The 20,953-nt window shown below is 41.8% G+C and overlaps 1 protein-coding gene and 1 pseudogene across 1 annotated transcript; both read left to right on the top strand.

Annotated features, from left to right (window-relative positions):
• Nucleotides 1-1,358: 1,358 nt before the first annotated feature.
• Nucleotides 1,359-8,591, top strand: LOC115506937 (annotated as a pseudogene).
• Nucleotides 8,592-8,597: 6 nt separating this feature from the next.
• On the top strand, nt 8,598-16,793 carry LOC116737892 (phosphatidylinositol-binding clathrin assembly protein-like). The gene is made up of 9 exons (XM_032592091.1): nt 8,598-8,676; nt 11,017-11,159; nt 12,887-12,962; nt 13,428-13,530; nt 13,691-13,784; nt 13,905-14,016; nt 14,878-14,984; nt 15,750-15,791; nt 16,785-16,793. Exons 1-9 carry the CDS (start codon nt 8,598-8,600, stop codon nt 16,791-16,793), a joined length of 765 nt encoding a protein of 254 aa, XP_032447982.1.
• The last annotated feature ends 4,160 nt before the right edge of the window (nt 16,794-20,953 follow it).

The following is a 20,953-nucleotide window of genomic DNA, read 5'->3' on the forward strand; positions in this document are numbered from 1 at the left end:
ACAACCCAAATGTCCACAAACTGGAATGGATAAACGAAATGTGGTCTATCCATCCAGTGGAATATTATTTGGTAATCGAAACTACTGAATTACTGGCACTTGCTACAACATAGATGAACCTTGACCACATGCTAAATAAAAGAAGGCATACACAAAAGGATACATATTTTATGATTCTGTTCCTCTGGAATGTCCACAATTGGGAAATCTGTAGAGACAGCAGATTGGCGGCTGCCAGAAACTGGAGGGAGGGAGAACAGAGGGGTGATAGCTAAAGGTATTGGCTTTCTTTTCGAGGTAACAAAAATATTCTAAAGTTAATTACGGCAGTGGTGGTACAACCCTGTGACTATATTAAAAACCATTGAATTGATCACTTTCAGTGGTTTGTATGGTCCGTAAACTATGTCTCAATAAAGCTGTTTATAAAAAATGAAAAAAAGAGAAGACACTTCCCTGCAGCTCCAGACAACCCTGCAGGCTGGCCTCTTCCTCTCCACCCTGCACTGGAAGCTCCCAGCTGGGGAGATACGGTGTAGTATCTCTTTTTGTTACAACACCAACAAAAAAGAAAAACATTGTTCTTAGAGTTTGGGTAAAACTTGCAGTGAAGAGAAAAAACCTTTAAAGTAACTTTGTGATGGGAACGAGGCTTGGGTGAGTTAATTGTACGTATTGTAAAAATGTGTAATTGGTGTTGAAATATGTCTAAACTATATATGTCTAAACTATACAAATTTATAAAGCGGTAGAAATAATGTCTTGGCTGTGGCAAGTTGGAAGTCTCAATTTCAATGACTGCGGCCCCAACAAACGCCAGATGCCTGCCTGTTAGGGAGCATTTCTTGAAACAGTGGGGTGAATTCGCAGTCTTTAGTCTTTCTGTCAGTCCGAGAAAAACAGCTGTGTTTCACAAGGTAAAGAACTTTATGACCCTGATTTAAAAGAAAGAAAAAAAAAAAAAAACCAACCCTGGAACTCCTGCCAAAAACCGGCCCATTTGTTCTATGGTAAAGCATCAGACTTTTGATCCCTTCTTGGGCTACTGGGAAGACCTTTATGGGTTACAGCGTTGTTATTTCAGTGCAGTCAGCTGACTGTGGTCACACCACTGAGGTCCTTGAAGCTAATTCCTATTCTGTTTTAGTTGATGGACCTTCTTGATACTCTGTGTTTATGGCTGATACTGCTGAATGTGCCATGGGACTAGGTGTTTTGAGAATGTTTCACAACTCTTCAGGTTGTGAGGGAGGTTCCACGATCAGAACAGTGGTGGTGGGGTGAGTGCCCACAGTGGTGTGGAAAAACGGAAGCAGTGTAGGACGCCAGGGCAAGAGAAATGGGAGATCACTGTCTTGATGGAGGAGCTGATAGAAACAGGAGCCATTAAGGAAGCTACACAGCATGCAGTCTACAGCCTGAAGCACTCCTGTTTCTACAAGCTCTTTTTCATTAGTACTGCTTCCCTTTCCTTGAGGCCTTCGGTACACTGAGGTTCCTGAAGATGCCTGGGCCTAGTCCAAAGATGGATCAGCTCACTTAAGGCCAGGCTGGGTCTCTCACCCCCTCCCAAACTCAAAATTAAACACTTTCTTTCAATGGGAAGTACCTTTCCAGGGAATCAACACATTTACAAACCAAATTCCCTGCCTTATGTCTGTACGGCACTGGGCCCGAGCCTCAGTCATCTAATGATAGTTTCCAGTACTGGGCTGCTACAGTTGTGCACCCCACCCCCCACCCAAATGGCTTAAACTGTGCATGGGTGAATTCTACAAAACATTTAATGAAGAATTTGTAGCAGTCTTTCTCAAACTTTTCCAAAAAATTGAAGAGGAGGGACCACATCCAAATTCATTTAACAAGGCCAGCATTACCTTCATACCAAAGCCAGATAAGAACACACAATAAAAGGAAATTATAGGCCAATATCCCTGATGAAAAAGATGTAAAAATTCTCAACAAAATACCAGCAAATCAAATTCAACAGCACCAAGAAGGATCGTATACCATGATCAAACGGGATCTATCCCAGGGATGCAAGGATGGTTTAACATCCACAAACCAACCACTGTGATATTCCACATTAACAAAATGAAGGACACAAATCATATGATCACCTCAATAAGTGCATTAAAAGCATTTTGCAAAATCCAACATATTTTCATGATAAAAACTCAACAAATTAGTATGGAAGAAATGTAACTCAACATAATAAAAGCCATATTCCACAAGCCCATATCTAACATCATCCTCAATGGTGAAAAGCTTAAAGCTTTTTCTCAAAGATCAGAAATAAAAGAAGGGTGCCCACTCTCACCACTTTTATTTAAGATAACACTGGTAGTCCTAGAGAGAGCAATTAGGCAAGAAAAAGAAAGGCATCCAAATTGTAAAAAAAGAAGTCAAATTAACTCTGTTTGCAGATGACATGGTCTTATATGTAGAAAAACCTAAAGACTTCACCAAAAAAATTTTTAAATAAACAAATTCTGTAAAGTTGCAGGATACAAAACCAACATACAAAATAAGTTGTGTTTCTATATATTAGCAATGAACTATCTGAAAAAAAAATTAAAAACGTTCCCATATACAATAGCATCAAAAATATTTAGGAATAAATTTAACCAAGGAAGTGAAAGATCTGTACACTGAAAATGGCAAGACACTGATCAAAGAATTTGAAGAAGATACAAATAAATGGAAACATATCCTGTGTTCACAGACTGGAAGAATTAATATCATTAAAATGTCCGTACGACCTAAAGTGATCCACAGATTCAATGCAATCCCTATCAAAATTCTTATAGCATTTTTCACACAAAAAAAGAAAAAAAAATCCTAAAACTCCTAAGGAACCACAAAAGATTCCCTATTTGGGATTGCCAAAGCAGTCCTGAGCAAGAAGAACAAAGCTGGAGGCTTTGCTCAAATGATATTACAAAACTGTAGCAATCAAAACACTATGGTACTGGCAGAAAAACAGACACATAGACCAATAGAATAGAATAAAGAACACAGGAGTAAACCTGTACATACATGGTCAACTAATCTTTGACAAGGGCACCAAAAATACACAATTGGGAAATGATAGGCTTTTAAATAAATGGTGTTGGGAAAACTGGATATACATAAGCTAAAGAGTGAAAATAGACCCTTATATTGCACAATACACAGAAACTAACTTGAAATGGAGGAGCGCCTGGAGAGCTCACTCCGTTGAGTGTCCGACTCCTGATTACGGCTCAGGTCATGATCTCACAGTTGTGAGGTGGAGCCCCACATCGGACTTTTCGCTGAGTGTGAAGTCTTCAGATTCTCTTTCTCCCTCTCTGCCCCTCCCCCACTCATGCACATGCACATGCACGTGCTCTCTCTCTCTCTCAAAAAGTAAAAATTAAAAAAAAGAAATTAAGTTGAAATGGAGTAAACACTTAAAAATAAGACCTGAAACTCCTAAAAGAAAACACAGGGAAAAAGTTCCTTTACATTGGTCTTGGTAATGATTTGTTGGATATGATAGCAAAAGCACAGAAAAAAAAGCAAAAATAAACAAGTGGGACTATATCAAGCTAAAAAGCTTCTGTACAGCAGTGGAAACCATCAAAATGAAAATTCAACCAATAGAATGTAAGAAAATATTTGCAAATCATATATCTGATAGGAAGTTAGTATCCTAAATATATAAGGAACTAATAAAACAGTAGCAAACAAAACAAACCAAAACAAATAATCTGTTAAAAAATGGGCAAAGGACAAATGTCCATCGATGGATGAATGGATAAAGAAGACGTGGTATGTATATACATTGGAGTATTACCCGGCAGTCAAAAAGAATGAAATCTTGCCATTTGGAATTACATGGATGGACCTAGAGGGTATTATGCTAAGGGAAATTAAGCCAGTCAAAGACAAATATATGACTGCACTCATATGAGGAATTTAAGATACAAAACAGATGAACATAAGGGAAGGGAAGCCAAAATAATATAAAAACAGGGAGGGGGGGGCAAACCATAAGAGACTCTTAAATACAGAGAACAAACTGAGGGTTGCTGGAGGAGGTTTGGTGGGGGGATGGGCTAAATGGGCAAGGGGCATTAAGGAAGACACTTGTTGGGATGAGCACTGGGTGTTATACATACGGGATGAATCATTGGCATCTACTCCTAAAATCATTATAGCACTATATGCTAACTTGGATGTAAATTAAAAAATAAATAAGTAAATTTAAAAAAAAATAAATAAAATAAAAGCATTAAAAAATGGGCAAAGGACTTGAATGAATATTTTTCCAGAGAAGACATACAATTGTCAACATGTGTATGAAAAGCCAGACAATGCAAACCAAAACCACAAAATATCACCTCACACTTGTGAGGTAAAAAGACAAGAGATGGGGCACCTGGCTGGCTCAGTTGGTGGAGCATGTGACTCTTGGTCTTGGGGTCATGAATTTGAGCCCCACGTTGGGTGCTGGGTGTAGCATTTAAACTTAAGAAAATCTTAAAAAGACAAGAGATAACAAGTATTGGTGAGGGTGTGGATAAAAGAGAACACCTGCACACTGTTAATGGGAATATAAATTGATATAGCCGTTATGGAAAACAGTATGGAGATTCTTCAAAAAATTAAGAATAGACTACTGAATGATTCAGCAGCAATCCCACTTTTGGGTATATATCCATAGAAAATGCAATCAGGATCTCAAAGAGATGTATGCATTCCCATGTTTATTGCAGCATTATTACTAATAGCCAAGATGTGGAAACAATCTAAGTGTCTATTGATGGATGAATCGATCAAGAAAATGTGGTGTATATACAATGGAATATTAGTTAGCCATAAGAAAGAAGGAAATGATGCCATTTGTGACAAAATGGATGAACCTGGAGAACATTATGCTAAGTGAAATAAGCCATACACAGAAATCCAACTAATGCATGATCTCATTTATATGTGGAACCTGAAAACGCTGAACTCATATAACCAGAGAGTAGAATGATGGCAGTTGCTAGGGGCTGAGGAGGGGGGAAAATGGGAAGAAGTTGGTTAAAGGGTACAAACTTTCAGTTATGAGAGAGATTAGTTAACGTACATCATGGTGACCATAGTTGATAAAATTTTATAGTACACTTGAAATTTGCCGAAAGAGTAGATCTTAAGTGTTCTTGCCATACACACAGAAAAACTGTAAGTATGTGAGGTGATGGATGTGTAACTTGATTGTGGTAATCATTTCACGGTGTATACATATATTAAATCCTCACGTGGAACTCAAGAGCCCAGCGCCAGGAGGGAAAGTAGCTTTTACCAGATCCCATTTTATCCATGGCCACACTTGCAGGAGCAGTGGTGTGATCTGGGCTGTGCTGAGGGAATTGAGCCGGAATTGGAGCTATCACAGCCGCAGCACACTGACTACAGGGTGAGGTACACCCCGCAAGATGGCCATATCTTCATTAGCATGTTCAAGACTTCAAGGCTTTCGGCCAGCTTATGAATTTGATCTTCTGTGACTGTGAAGAATTCAGGAAGATCTAGCCAAAGAACTCAAAACAGCAGAAAGAGAAGAGAAGTGAGTCCTCGGTCTGGTGCTACTTTGGGGAGAGAAGCTAGTGTCAATGACAGTAGACGGGTCTACTCCCAAAGATACTGGCATTGCACGACTATCACTTGCTGGAGCTGCCAGGGACCCAGGGATAGGGAGAGCTCTGGGCAGAGGAATCCCCACTGGTGTTCTGATGCCCTACACTCCCGTAGGACTTGCTGGGCCAGTCTGAGGGCCATCCCAACAAGTGACGACCCGGCAAGGAAGAGGCACTGTGGCAGCCGCTGCAGCTACTGCCACAGTCAGAACTGGAGGGGCCCCAACCCAATATCTACCTGGCTGTGGGGGTCCTTCACACCTATGGGCTGAGGGCACCCCCTGCAGGCACGATGGGCCCACCACCTGTCATGAGGCCTCCCATGGGTTCCCCAATGGGGATCCCCTTCTGGACGAGGAACTCCAATTGGCATGCTCCCACCAGGGATGCAGCCCCCTTCTTCCAGGGGTTTGAGGCCTTCTTTGACCCTTGGCCACAGAGTTATGGAAATTGCTCCAAAGAGGCATGGGCCCAGTGCTCCAGGGCCACATTGCCACAGATCTGTTTGTTATGCCATTGTTCTCGGAGTCTCACGGGATTGTCTGGTTTCCCTTTCAGGGCCCTCTCCCCCCAGAATGCACCCACCAAGGCCCTAGACCTATACTGGCCCTCCTCAACCCCCTGCCTGTTTCCTGTAAGGCTGTACTAGTCCTTTTACTTCTTTGTGGCCTGTGAAACTAGTTTATAATAAACTCTTAAGAATAATATAAATGTAATAAATAAATCCTCATGTTATACACCTTAAAAGAAAACATGACATTGTACAACCTAAATATATACATAATTTTTGTTAATCAGACCTCAATAAAACTTAAAAAAGATAAATAACTCAATTTAAAAATGGGCAAAGGATCTGAATAGACATTTCCCCAAAGGAGATACACAAATTCCCGGTAAAGTACATGAAAGAAATCCTCTAAATCATTAGTCATCAGGGAAATGCAAATGAAACCTGAAAGAGTTACCACTTCCCACACAGTAGGATGGCTGAAATCAAACAAATGTGGAGAAATTAGAGCCCTCATACATTGCTCATGGGGTTGTGAAATTGTTCAGCCACTGTGGAAAATAGTTTGGCAATTTCTCACAAAAAGTTCAACACAGAATTAACACATGACCGATTGATCGTTAAAGTCATATGACCGTATGACTCCTAGGTATATACCCCAAACAACTGAAAACAGGTATTGAAACAAAAACTTGTAAAGGAAGCAGTATTCACAATAGTTCAATAGGGAAACAACCCAAATATCCATCAATGAATGAATACATAAATTGTAGTATGTCCATGCAGTGGAATATTATTTGGCCATAAAAAATGAAGTACTGATACATGCTACAAGATGAATGAACCTGGAATATATTAAGTGAAAGAAAGCACTGCCGAAGGCCCACATACTGAATGATTTCACTTATATGAAATGTCCAGAAAATCTTTAGAGTCATAAAGTAGAAGAGTAGTTGCCTAGGGATGTGAAGTTTAGGGGGAAATGGGGAATGCCAGCTAATGAGTCTGGGGTTTCTTTTGAAGGTGGTAAAGATGTAACTTGATCTTGGTGATGGTTGTGCAACTCTGAATGTACTAGAAGCTACGGAATTGCAGATTAAATCGGTGAATTGTACAATGTGTGAATTAAGTATCAATAAAGCTGTTTAAGAAAACATGACCTGAAAGTATGTGATATCAAAGTATCATACATGCCTATCTAAACAAACCTCAACATTCTTTAATGGAATACATCAAAATAGAGGACTCAACAAAGTAAAAAGTAACAGTGTCTGGCATTCATACAAAATTGCTAGGCATAGGGAGAAGCAGAAAAATGTGACTCATGCACAAGGAAAAAAAGTCAACAGAAACAGCTAGAATTATGAAAGATGAAAGAATTAGCAGACAAGCATCTTCAAATAACCAATATAACTATTATGAATATCCTCAAGGGTTTAAAGGACAATGTGATCCTAATGAGGAGAGCAATGGATGATATAAAAAGAACCAAATGGAATTTCCAGGGATGAAAAATACAATATTCGAAATGCAGCCTGTCCTGGATGAGATTAGCAGAAGATTAGAATGCAGAAGAAAGAAGAAAAGGTTATTGAACTTGAAGAGACACGAAGAGAAAGTCTCCCATTTGAAGCATGGTCAGGGAAGGAGATGGCTCCAATCACTTGTGATACAATATCAGGAACTATGTTACACATTTGATTGGAACATTGCACCCAATAGTAGAAAAATATGCATCTTTCCGAGAGTATAGAGAACACTGATCTTGGGAGAGCATATTCTGTTTCATAAATCAAATCTCAACAAAGTTTAAAAGATTGAAATCAAGAAATATGTTCTTTGAGAAGAAAGGCAGTACTTAAGCCTAACTGCTAATATCATAAAGAGGAATCTCAAATAGGTTATCTACCCTACCACAAGTTGGGTCTTCGAGATCATGAAAGTTGACAGCTCTCTGCCCAGAACCATGAAGAAAAAGAACAGAGAAGACTTACCAATATAAGGCACGACAGTGGCAACATCAGTACGGATTCCGTACATTTGAAAAGTGTAATGAAGGGACAGTACGAACAACCCTACGGACTTATATGTCTGATGCTGGGCGAAGGGGCGGAGGACACGTCCTCAGGTGGGAAGCAGCCTCCATAATATGTGACTGGAGCCTCCCTAAGAATGCCACATCAAGGGTTTCCAAAGTATTGTCATGTGACCGGTGCCTCGCAGCTTCAAACCCCACCTCATGATGCTGCAGGCGTGCGTCAGGCTGCAAAGAGAAAAGGTTGCCAAGTGAAGGCTAGCCGCACAGCCGGGCCTTTCTTCCGTCACCTCAGGCGCTCCGCCCTTTGCTTGCAGTGCCGGTCCTGGCTCAGTCCGCCGGCCCGGAAGAGGAGGGACGGGACACCGCACCCATCACCCTCGTGGCCGGCGGTCCGTGACGCACCATGGGGTCTTTTGCGTCCAAGGCTGCCCTCGGGGCTACCACCGACGAGCCCACAGAACCCGAGCCGAAACACCTGGCAGGTGAGTTGCAGTCCTGGCGCAGACGGCCCGGAGGCCCAGGTGCCTCTAACGTCATGGGCACCCCACTCCCCTCCTACCAGCCCCCTTTTCCTGCGGGAGGTTTGGGAGGAGATGGAATTCTCACCCCTAGTCATCTTGGAGTGAGCCTAGAAGGGAGCCACTGGCCTTTTTAACTCCAAACTCCGAACTATTTACAAGTTACCCCAATAACTTAGGACACACAAAGCGGTGGCATAATAAAAGCCAGGCTTAGGAAAAGGGTCTCACTTCCAAAGTCCGCCCAGGCCCCCTTATAAATCATTACTTTCAGCAAAGGCTTCTGAAATAAAGGAGGGAAAGTTTGCAGAGCAGATCATCCCGTGAGCAGTCCTGACCCAAGGTCAATGGATAGGCTTTACAATGTCCACTGCAACATTTTTTGTGCTCCCATGAATGTTTCCAGGTGACAGAATCTGTTGCTTAGAGACAGAATAGACTCCCAGGCTAGCCCTACCCGCCACTGTTTGAGTTCACATTGAGCACTGACTTCATAAACAATGCATGCTATTGCGAGTATACATAAATCCCGCTGCTTTTGAGAACGTCATAGCCAGCTCACTCTTTTGATCACCTCTTTATTTTGCTGTTTTGCTTAAAAACTCTCCATTGATTTAGTATGTATTTGCTTTCTGAATTTTTAACTTAACGTCATGATAATCTGCATGTATTACAGCAACTGACACTTCACTAAGTGAAACAGATTATTTATATGTACACACACACACACACACACACACATGCTTAATAGTATTCTGGGCAGGCCCCATAGGAGATTCTGGAGCAAAATATAGACTACATCCCTGGATGTTGATGCATATGTGCCAAAATTTGCTTCTCAAGACCTAAAGGATGAATAATGGTTATCTGTGTGAAAGATGCATGGAACCAAAGGGGGCACTTGAGTCAGTACCATGATATCCTGAAGGTTCAGTCCAAAGGCTGAAATCATGGGGAAGGAGAAACAAAAACCTTGCAGAGGAAACTTCACAGAAAGAGGAATGGAGCAGACTTAGAAAACAATGTGAGAGAAGCTCATTCTTCATAACCTTAAACACGGCATAGCCACTGGAATGTAGTGTATATTCTTGAATAAATGAATCTGGCTGGGTCTACAATTAAGGTCAGCCTGTTGCTCACCTAGCATATTTGTTAAGCACCCTCCTCAGTATGGATCCTGGTGCTATGCCTGTTACCGTGCTGCTTAACGATTAAGTGCTAGAGACGAAATTGTTTTATAATGATAGTTTATAGACCGTTTTGAAAGAGGATTTTTTTAAGTTTATTTATTTTGAGAGAGAGAGAGAAACAGAGAGAGACACAGAGATAACCAGCAGGGGAAGGGCAGAGAGGCAGAATCCGAAGCAGGATCCATGCTTTCAGCACAGAACCCAATGCGGGGCCTGATCCCACACACCATGAGATCATGACCTGAGCTGAGATTAAGAGTCAGACTCCTAACCGACTGAGTTACCCAGGCGCCCCCAAAGACGATTTTGAACTGACAGAAAGTAGGGAATCTTTGCCTGTTGCTGAATGGAAAAATGAAGTGATGAGAATTGGCTTTTGAGGGGTTGTATGAATGCTTACAACCCAGAGCAGGAAATTGGGAAGTTGTTTTAGTAAAGTAGGGATAAAGCTATGTGGAAGTGGACTCAAGAACAAGAAATAAGGGCACCTGGCTTGCTCAGTCAGTGGAGCATGTGACTCTTGATCTCGGGGTCATGAGTTTGAGGCCCATGTTGGAGGTAGAGTTTACTTTAAAAATTTCTTTAAAGAGAACGAGCAATAAAAGGTTATAGCATGCAAACAAGAGGGTTAACACGGGGTGACACTACAAGGAGAGCTCCCGACTGAACCTTCACATAATGTCGCTTTTCTCAAAAAAGGCAGTATGATGTAATGGTTAGCATCTTGGTCAAACAAGTGTGATTTCAAATACCAGCCCTGCCACTTGACTGCCTGTATGACATCTGGTATGTTACCTTCTTGAGTCCTATCCATTCACTTAACCCATTGTATGCCAACTACTGTGCTGGGTCTTGGGAAGATCTGGTGACCAAAATGGACACAGTCCCTACCCTCATCAAGTATACAGAACAAGAGAGTAGACGGGCATTAACTATCACGTAACACGTATCAGTACAAATTGCAATACCTGTAATGAAGAAAATGTTTTGGATTGTTCCCGTTGTGATTTCTGAGACTTGATTGCGTCTGTATTTAAGTTAAAGTTACCAATTTTGGTTTCAAAAGGTATTTCTCAGTCCGTGTTTTAATGCTTGTCACTGTCTCTTACTTCAGATCTAATACAATACGTAAACGAAACAAATATGAGTGTTAAACATCTGGCTGATGTTCTTTCTGAGAAGGCCAGGAGCAGCAGCTGGGTGGTAGTGTTTAAAGCCCTGGTCACTGTGCATCACCTCATGGTTCATGGAAATGAGGTGAGCGTGCTGTATATTCAGTGGGTAGTCATTTCCTTCCTGTTAGCTCAAAGGACTGTCAGTACCCAACGGCAAAATATTCTTGGTTTGTCAAGGCTCGCTATCTTTTACTTTGCAACACCGGTCCACCTCTCCCCACATACAAACACTCTTTGTATTGTACAGAACTGACATGTTCTTTAACGTGAAATTACTTATTCTACTTTAACATTTTGTCTCAGTAAGCTTTGCGTTAAAAAGTTGGGATTTACAGACTGACTGGATCTTGAAACACTCTAAAGTGACGAATTATACAGTGTGGCATTGATAAAAAAGGAACATATCTACATGGAACATAATAAAGAGCTTGGAAGTAGAACCGTATACTTCTATCAGAGCTTGGTGGCACTAAAAATGTGGGGGAAAGTATAGAATTTAAAATAAAGCCTTTTGGTAGAAATAACAACCTATGGAAAAAATAGAACGAGATCTCTATCTTACCCTAATATACGAAAATACATTCCACATGAATGAAATGTCTATGCATGCAAAAAACTAACATTTAAAATTAAAGAAATGTGGGAGAATATGTTTATGACATTTGAGCAGGGAAGATGCCATAAAGTTGGAATCAGGTATTTCCAACATATACATTACAGACAAAAGATTAATAATCAGAATACATTATCGGTAAGAAAAAGGCACTACAGTGCAATAGTTCCCAAGACAAATGAACAGAGGGTTCATAGAAAAGGAAACCAGAATGGCTGATGACCATCTGAGAACATGCTCAGATAAGCAACATTTTAAACGTGTGACAGCATCAGTGGATGATATATAAATATTAGTTGCTAGAGTTTGTGACTGTGGGGAGGAGAGCATTGAGACGTGTTTAGTAAAATTGAAAATGCCAAGTCCAGTGACCCAGCAAATCCACTTTTCGTAGCATATTTATAATAATTGAAAAGTAGAAATTGGGTAAATTTCTATCAGTACGGCACAGATAACTAAAATGAGGTGTTTATAAAATTAAGTGGATGTATACCAACAAGGCTAGATCTGAAAAACCATGCTCAGAGAGGAAGTAGGTTGCAGAATGATATTTAAATATAATATTATTTATGCAAATTTCAAAATACTTAAGATTTACCCTTGGGACAAATATATCTGAAATTATAAAGAAAATAGACTATAAAGATTAAAACTATGATACTCGTTACTTCCAGGGAGGAAAAGGAAATAGAACTTGGGGATGGGCAAAGGGCACTTTTTACTTTATAATATACTTTCTTCTTCTTATTTTTGAAATAGACTTGAGGCAGTTCTGTGAAAAAGTTAGCAGTTATCATCTCTGGGTAGTGAGGTACACAGATGTATCAGATTATATTTTTCTGAAAATTAAGTTATTAAAAAGTTTAATATTCACTATTAAAATAATTCTGGAATTAAGTAAAACTTCTCAAAATCAGAAAGGAGGGAATGGCTAGATAGAAAGTCCTGGTGGAAAAGAGTGTGTATTCACATGAGCTGCAACGTCTAAGCCCTTGTTTCGTTGGGAGAGTTGGCAGCACTGCATATTCTTATGCTGCGCAGCCCAGGATGTGGTCACGTTCACCTTAATCAGCGCTCCTGAAATAGATAGAAGCTATATGATAGAATTGTGTTAAAGATGCATTCACAATGATAAACTCGTTAAAGAGCTCTACTTGTGGACAGAAGCTAATTTTATAATTTGGTACATTTGACAGCGTTTTATCCAGCATCTTGCATCTAGAAGCTCTTTGTTCACTTTACACAACTTCCTGGATAAAAGCGCGCTAGAAGGTAAGATGATTTTTTGATGGAAATATTTCCATGTGGCAAGATGGGGGGAGCTCTGTTTTGAAAACTGTGCCTGGTTAAAACATGGGCAGGGCTGGGGACAGATGGTGACAATGGGATGGGGAGTTTCAGGAAAATGCTAAGAATTTCCAATAGTTGTGTAGAAATGTGAAAAAAAAAAAAAAAACCTGATAAAGTTCAATTACTTCCTCGATTCAGAAATGTCACTATCAACACTACATCCTGAGGTGATTTCAAGGCTTTGAGGAAATAAGAAATAACCTTTAGCAGAAAGTGTGAGGAATATTGGACTAGATCATTAATAAGGTCCATTCTAGCTTTTGTGCTTCAAAGACATCATAGAGGTATATGGATGAATGTGGAATGAGAAGTCTCGGCATTTATTGACATACATTGTAAATGGTTAATGTTGATTACACTGGAAATAATAAAATATTTCATTCTTAGGCTATGCTATGTCAACCTTCATCAGGCGATATGGCAGGTACTTGAATGAGAAGTCACTCGCATGTAGACTGATCACATCTGACATCACCAAAGCCAGGAGAGGGTCAGTAAATATCATTCGTTTGTAAGCAAGAAATACTGAAATACGTAAGTGTTCTGATATGTAGTTGGCTAAAAACACAGCTTTATTTTGCGATGCTGATGTCACTGTGCTTCTCGAACTCTTAATTATTGATATTATGAATCTCTCTTCTCTTTTACAGGATGGATGGTATGATGAGAACTATGGATACAAAACAGCTGCTAAACACTCTTCCAGTTATTCAAATTCAGTTTGATGCTCTTCTTAACTTTAATGTAAGAGCTTTATAAATCCTTTTTGAACATATTGGTAAATGGCATTGTTTACCAGTAGGTGGGAGAAGGAATTATTTTAAACTGTGGTGGTAACTGATTAGTCTTTGATTTAATTTCCAGGCAAATCCTGACCAGTTAACGAATGGTATAATCCATGCTGCTTTCATGCTTCTCTTTAAGGATTCTCTTCGCCTCTTTGCAGCCTATAATGAGGGGATCCTTAATCTGCTAGGTAGGCTAAGGAATAAACATTGCTTAAAAATATATAAACTGTTAAAAACCTTTTATGTCTACATTTACACTCATATTTGTTTTAGATTCAAAATAGAAGATCCTTTCAAGGTCATATATAGTTTTAAATAATGAGACATTATATTGCTTTTTTTGGATAAAAATTACTTGACTAATTAGCCACAGAACTTTATAGTTGTTACATAAGTGCTAATTGATATTTCTGGGAAATTTACCAGGGAATCAACATGGATTGCCATATTTATACATTACACATTAAGGCCCACTCCACCAAGGTCATATCACATCATTTTGACTTTACTAGGAAGATAATAGCCTACAGCAATTGCTATTATTATACACAAGCATATACTTCTTATGCTTTCCCAGAAGTTTCTGCCCTAATTTAGTCCTAATGAATGATCTATTTCATACGAAGTGTTCTCCAAGTTTCATTGATGAGAATTTGAGATTTTTGTTACAGTGAAGAAGTATCTAGCACATTTGTACAGTTATAAAAGAATAGGAAACACAGCCCCTTCCCTCAGAAAGCTTCCGATTGTGATGTTCGTAAATAAGATTACACACTGAAAGTTAGAGAAATTGAACTAAACTATCTGTATCTTCCCAGCATTAGTGTTTGGCATGTGGTACTTACTTCATAAAAATCTGTTGCTTATATGGATCGACCAGTGTTGCTGCTGGCCAAGACAGAAAATAACTGGGTTAAAACTAGAATTGTTTTTGAACAAGTTAAAATCATATACAGATTCAGCTTAAGAAAGAATGATCAGAGTGGAGTGTAACCGGAAATTGGCTGTGATATCGGCTCTTTCGTGATAAATTTGTTTTTCGTTTTTAGACAAGTATTTTGATATGAGGAAAAGCCAGTGCAAGGAAAGCTTGGATATTTGCACCAAGTTCCTTGCAAGAACAACCAGGTTGGCAGAGTTCCTGAAAGTAGCAGAGGTACAGAAATCTGTTCCTATCCATGGCTTTTCTGCTGGTTTCTGTATCAGTTTAGTATCTGGTATAATGGGACCCCCCCTCCCCACTACACATGCACATGCACACGCACACGCACACACACAGAAGTTGGTAGAATTTTAACTACTTTGTAAACAGTAAAACTATACACTAAAATTAGGTAGTTCAAGGATTTTTGTTTGTAGCCATGAGGATAAGTGTTACCAAGCTTATCCTCCCACCAGAAACAACTCCAACACTGGGCCAAATTCACGTGATAGACATCTTTTCAGGCAGTGGACAGTAGGTAGCACAGGTCAGTGATGAGCTGAAGAAGGAAACATGGGAGGTGACCCCCACGTTTGCCCTGACATTCAGAACCCACGCGGGATAACTAGTTGAACTTCTGAAAACCAAAGCAGGAAAAAAAAAACAAAACCCAAAGCCAAAACCACAACAATATGCGTAGCAGCTGATCTCTGAGTACTTGACAAATGAGAACACATGTGTATAATACCCAAAATGCAATCTGGCTCTTTCCAGAAGAGCAACAATTCACTATCTGGCAAGTCTTTTCTTTTATAGGTTTATCCTTAGGATGAATATAAGGCATACTTTAGCTTGACATGGTTTGCTTGATCAACTAGGCACTAGCCCAGCAAGGCATTCATGCTCTAGCGGTATTTTCTCTTTTGTGTGCACATTGGTCTGATACTTACTTTTCTTTGTTGCCTCTCCCGGTTTTAATGTTTACGTTTGTGAATTCAGGAAGTCGGAGTTGACCAGAAAGACATTCCATATCTTACACAGGTCAGTGTATCTTTTCTGTGGGTTTAAATGACCTTTTTTGTCCTTATGTTTGTGTGTTTATTGTATCAATCATCATCTGAGACTCCATCCTTTGCCGTAAACTTAACGTGTGTATTTTCACTCCCGCATGACTTCCATGCACACATACATGCATACATACATAGACATGTGTTTTCTGAACAGGCCATTCCCTGCTGAGTGCTAAATGGTGACTCATAACAGCTAGACCACGGTTTTTTTCTTAATTAAAAAAAATTTTAAGTGTATTTACTTATTTTGAGAGAGAATGCATGAAAGCTTGAGTGGGGGAGTGGCAGAGGGAGAGAGAGAGAAGGAGAGAGAGAGAGAATCCCAAGCAGGCCCCGCGTTGTCAGCACAGGCCCAGTGTAGGGCTCAAACTCATGAACTGTGAGATCGTGATCTGAGCCAAAATCAGGAGTTGGGACACTTAACCGACTTTGCTTTTTAAATGGGCAGTGGAAACAGCAGAATATTTGGAATATTTGGAATCTTAAGCAACTCATTTCCATTCTCCATGCCTCGTTTATGCAACTGCAAAATGGGTATAATCCTACTGTCTTTCTTGTAGCAGTATCATGAGAATCAAACGGACTCAGGCTTTTTCCTCTCCTAGACACTGATCATCAGGAATCTGTCACACGGCAACAGGCGGGATGTGAGGTAGAGGTGGCGATGCAGCAAGTGTGGGTGAAACAAGGGTCTGGCCACCTGCTCGAGCAGCCTGCGTGTGCCTTTTGCCTGTGCTCTGTCCCGCATGTACCATAGGACTCGAGCAGTAGGGCTGCTGGCCTAGCCTGGACCTGCAACGGAACTTTTTCCTGCTCTGGACCCCAAACTAATGTGGCCAGGTCACCTGGGATCTGGGCCAGAGCATTCTTCCCTGGTGTTGGAACATGCTGTCTCCAGAACTCAAAATTTACTAAAGTAGAAGGCCCGTGAATCTTTGTAAGCTTTATCTCCTACCCTCTGCAGGGCATGTAGTGTTTGGTTATCCACTGTACTGGCCTCTCCCTGCTCATCTGATCCAGTTAGCATGACATCATGGATATAAGTGGATCAGTATGATTTTCTGAGGGGCAACCAGATGATCTAGAATTCTTCTGACCATATTATGACCGACTGTTGAGGGCTAACACAGCCTGGGTCAAAACTGCAAAAGTATACCGTTGTCCGTTCCATGCCTACAAACTCTTTCTGATCAATGCTTTTGACGGCAATAGGTAGGAGAACATTCACCAGATTTATAGTGTCACACCATGTATCTGAGACTACATTAACCCACCTCTACCAGAAGAACTGTTGTGGCTGGAACTGTGGCTACAATTGGATTACTACTTGATTGATTATGCTGTAGTTTGTCATTCTCCAGGGCCTGACTGGTTTTGGGGGCCATAATGGTGAACTACATGGAGTAGTCATGGAGTACTCATCACCCCTGCATCCTTTTTAAGATTGGCACTACGTTCTGCCACCCTGGGAGGTGATTGTGTTTTTTATTTACTATTTTGCCTGGAAGGCAGGTGGAGGCCATTTCTGACACAAAGGCCTCCCCTCCACAAATTACATGCCCCATCGCGATCTTCCCCCACCCCATTCCTGGCCTCTAGGCCTTTAACTACCTTCATGGCCATCCACCCAGCTCTCCCTATGCCATAAGTTAGGACTCTTACTTTTTCCCAACTGGGTCCCTGACCTTGGTGTGGTAGACCTGCCTTCGTGGGGACTAAAGGAAGGTGAAGTACTCAGACAGTGCCCGGCACGGGTAGTAGGCATGTGAAGAGAGAGAGGGTGAAGATGTAGGGGGCAAGAGGGGCAGTAGATTGAAGTCCTCAAGGGGATGAGAGGACACTGGATCCAGAACACTGTGGACACACCTGTGGCCTCCAGTAAGAGGATGGAAGAGGCGAGGATAGGATGGTTGCAGATACAAATAAATGTTAGGTTTGGTGGCAGAGAAGGAGGGAGTTTCTGTCTTATGTCTTCTCATAAACCTTTAAAGGAAAGAAAAGCGTCTTCTAATGTATACACAGCATAAGCACTCCTTCCTGTACAGATAAGTACAAAGGGGATTGGTGCACAGACATTGAACCCCACTGTGGGATGAAATAAGTCACAGCTTCCTGAATGAGAAGTCAGATAGCCAGAACAGATAAAAAGTGACAATGTCTGGGTGAGTAGGGGAGAAGATGGGATATCATTGCCCAAAGTCACCATAACTGGTGGATGTCAGTCAACATTCACTCAAAAACACATGCTTGACCCCTGTAAGGAAGAAGGAGCCATAATGAGTGAGACACAGTGCCAACTCCTGAGTTCCTGGAGAAGACTACAGAAGCATGACTAGATATCTCCCAAAATGCAGTCCTCTGATTTTTGTCTACATTAACCTCAGTTCCTTCAGGGAGGTGGTGGAGGTGAGAAGGGATCTTTGCTGAGAGCTGCAGCTTGGCCATCATGAGGGCACAGAGAAGCATTAACTGGCCTGGACTTGGCCTCTTGGCCTTGGCCTCCTTCAGTGCTCACCACCTGTGGTCAGAGCTCCAAGGGGAATATCAGACAGAAGGAGCCCTAGGATAGAGGTCCACATTTCCCATTGGACTGACCAGTCTCCTCCTTACCTCACTTCTGGTTCTCAGGACCCCCAAATCAAAAACAAAGTACATGGCTATGGGAGTGGCTGCAGAAGGCAGGTGAAGGTCTTTGTTAGTAAACTTTCTTGCAGATCTTCATTCCTTCCTCCTTAAATCAGCTCCTTTTTCTGGGAGAGCTTCCTTATCAGTACCCTGGCCCCTGGCCCTCAGCCAGTACAGAAAGTCATTTGTCATGGCCCTGAGTTGGCAGAGCTGCTCCCATGACGTCGTGCTGTCTTGGGTGTCCTGGAAACCCGGGAGTGCAGTGAAATGCAGCGCTGCTTGGGAAGGGAGGGAGGGGAGGGAGGCTAGGGAGGTGAGCATTAAGTCGGTCTCACCTCGGCCCCGCCGCAGTTGGTCTCTCCTTGAGACAGGTCTACTCCAAACAACGCACGGTTTCAAGGGGCGTTTTTAGCCAGTGTGCCCCTGGATCCCTCGGAGGTCCTCAGGTCTTCCTTGGTGACTGTAGGTTGGCCAGCTTCTCCTCGTGCCTCCATCAGTCTTTACTTCATGTGAACGGATGCCAACCTATTAGGTGCGGGCTCACTGAAACCCTTGTGTCTTCTGAAAAGGAGATCTCGCTCGTTTGCTCAGCGAATCCTTTCTGTCTTGATTTTGACATCGTCTGGGGCTCACGGAGCCTCCTCCTGTGAGCGGCCGGCTGCTGTGTCTGTGTGTGGCCCTCATCTTTCACCCATTCTGCACCGTTGCTGCTCGGGGTGACTCCCGGAAACTCACGTGCGAGGTCTGCGCTGTCTGCGTTTTTAGTTCACAGCAGCCTCGTTCAAACACACATCTCTGGGCCACATCCCTCATCAGAGCCCCAGGGACACAAACTCGGACACCGACCGGCTGGTTCCACTCTCACGTGTACCTGGATGCTCTCTCCTCCTGCCTTCGCCACAGTGTTTCTGTGCCGTTGGGGGGTGGGGGGTAACTGCGTGCCTCACAAAAGACGTCTTACAGATTCGTACCTGCCCTTTCACTGTAAAGCACCTTGGTGCCTGTTAAGTTTTCAGTAGTTCTGAGCAATGTTCTGCTACTTATATCTGTCACCTTGGGCAGCGGCATTTCCACAGATTTACAGCTCACAGTGAATTGTCTGAAAACAACTCAGATGAAAACGAGTCCTTCCAAAAAAATGTTGTTCAAATGTAGTGATAACTGTTGTTATTTTGTTATTTTATGTATTCTTTGTTAGTTATTTTGTTATATATTCAGTGGATGACTGACTGAATGAACCAGAAACACTGTCTCATTGGCCACTGTGTGTTTGCCCTAATGAAACTGGCAGTGCTCTGTTCATTTTGGGGTGTCCCATTGTCCCTTCTTGCCCATCTTGTATATTCGAACCTTTGAGGTTCACCCTAAGCCCCAGACTTCCTGGTTTTCCCACTGCTGAAGTGCCTGTAGGCTCCATCAAGGGAAGATTCTCTTTTTCTTCTGTACTCAGGAGAAGACCTGGTCCCCACCTTTGGCCCAACGGGAGAATCCCTCTTAGCAGATTTCTGCTTGGTGGCCTCATTCTGTCAGCTCCTCTATTTTCAGGCCCATGTGTTTGTTGCCCTTCTTTATATCTGTTGTACCATTATAATCAATGATAGCACTCCCCTTTTTTTGCAGAATTGCTCCTTACCCTGCCTACATCTCTGCAAACAGTTCCTTCATTAAGCCCTCCTCCAACTGCCATGTCAGTGGCCATCTACACCCACCTCTGCCACCACACCATCATCCATCATCCTAGCTTAAACTTCCATCATCACTCACTTCCAACCCCTCTGCCACCATAGACTCTGCCCCATGCTGTTTATTTGGCACAATGCAACCAGAATGCTGACCTGGTAACTTGCAAAATACAAACGTGATCACTTCACCCCTTGCTTAAAAGTCCTCCAGTGGAGTAGCCATACTTATATCAGACAAACTAGACTTTAAATTAAAGGCTGTACCGTAGCAATCTCTTACTCGACACATCCCCAAAGGCAAGGGAATTAAAAGCAAAAGTGAATTACTGGGACCTTATGAAGATAAAAAGCTTCTGCACAGCAAAGGAAACAACCAACAAAACTAAAAGGCAACCAACGGAATGGGAAAAGATATTTGCAAATGACATATCGGACAAAGGGCTAGTATCTAAAATCTATAAAGAGCTCACCAAACTCCACACCCGAAAAACAAATAACCCAGTGAAGAAATGGGCAGAAAACATGAATAGACACTTCTCTAAAGAAGACATCCAGATGGCCAACAGGCACATGAAAAGATGTTCAGCGTCGCTCCTTATCAGGGAAATACAAATCAAAACCACACTCAGGTATCACCTCACGCCAGTCAGAGTGGCCAAAATGAACAAATCAGGAGACTATAGATGCTGGAGAGGATGTGGAGAAACGGGAACCCTCTTGCACTGTTGGTGGGAATGCAAATTGGTGCAGCCGCTCTGGAAAGCAGTGTGGAGGTTCCTCAGAAAATTAAAAATAGACCTACCCTATGACCCAGCAATAGCACTGC

This window comes from Lynx canadensis, chromosome X (genome assembly GCF_007474595.2).
Source record: "Lynx canadensis isolate LIC74 chromosome X, mLynCan4.pri.v2, whole genome shotgun sequence".
Taxonomy (NCBI): domain Eukaryota; kingdom Metazoa; phylum Chordata; class Mammalia; order Carnivora; family Felidae; genus Lynx; species Lynx canadensis.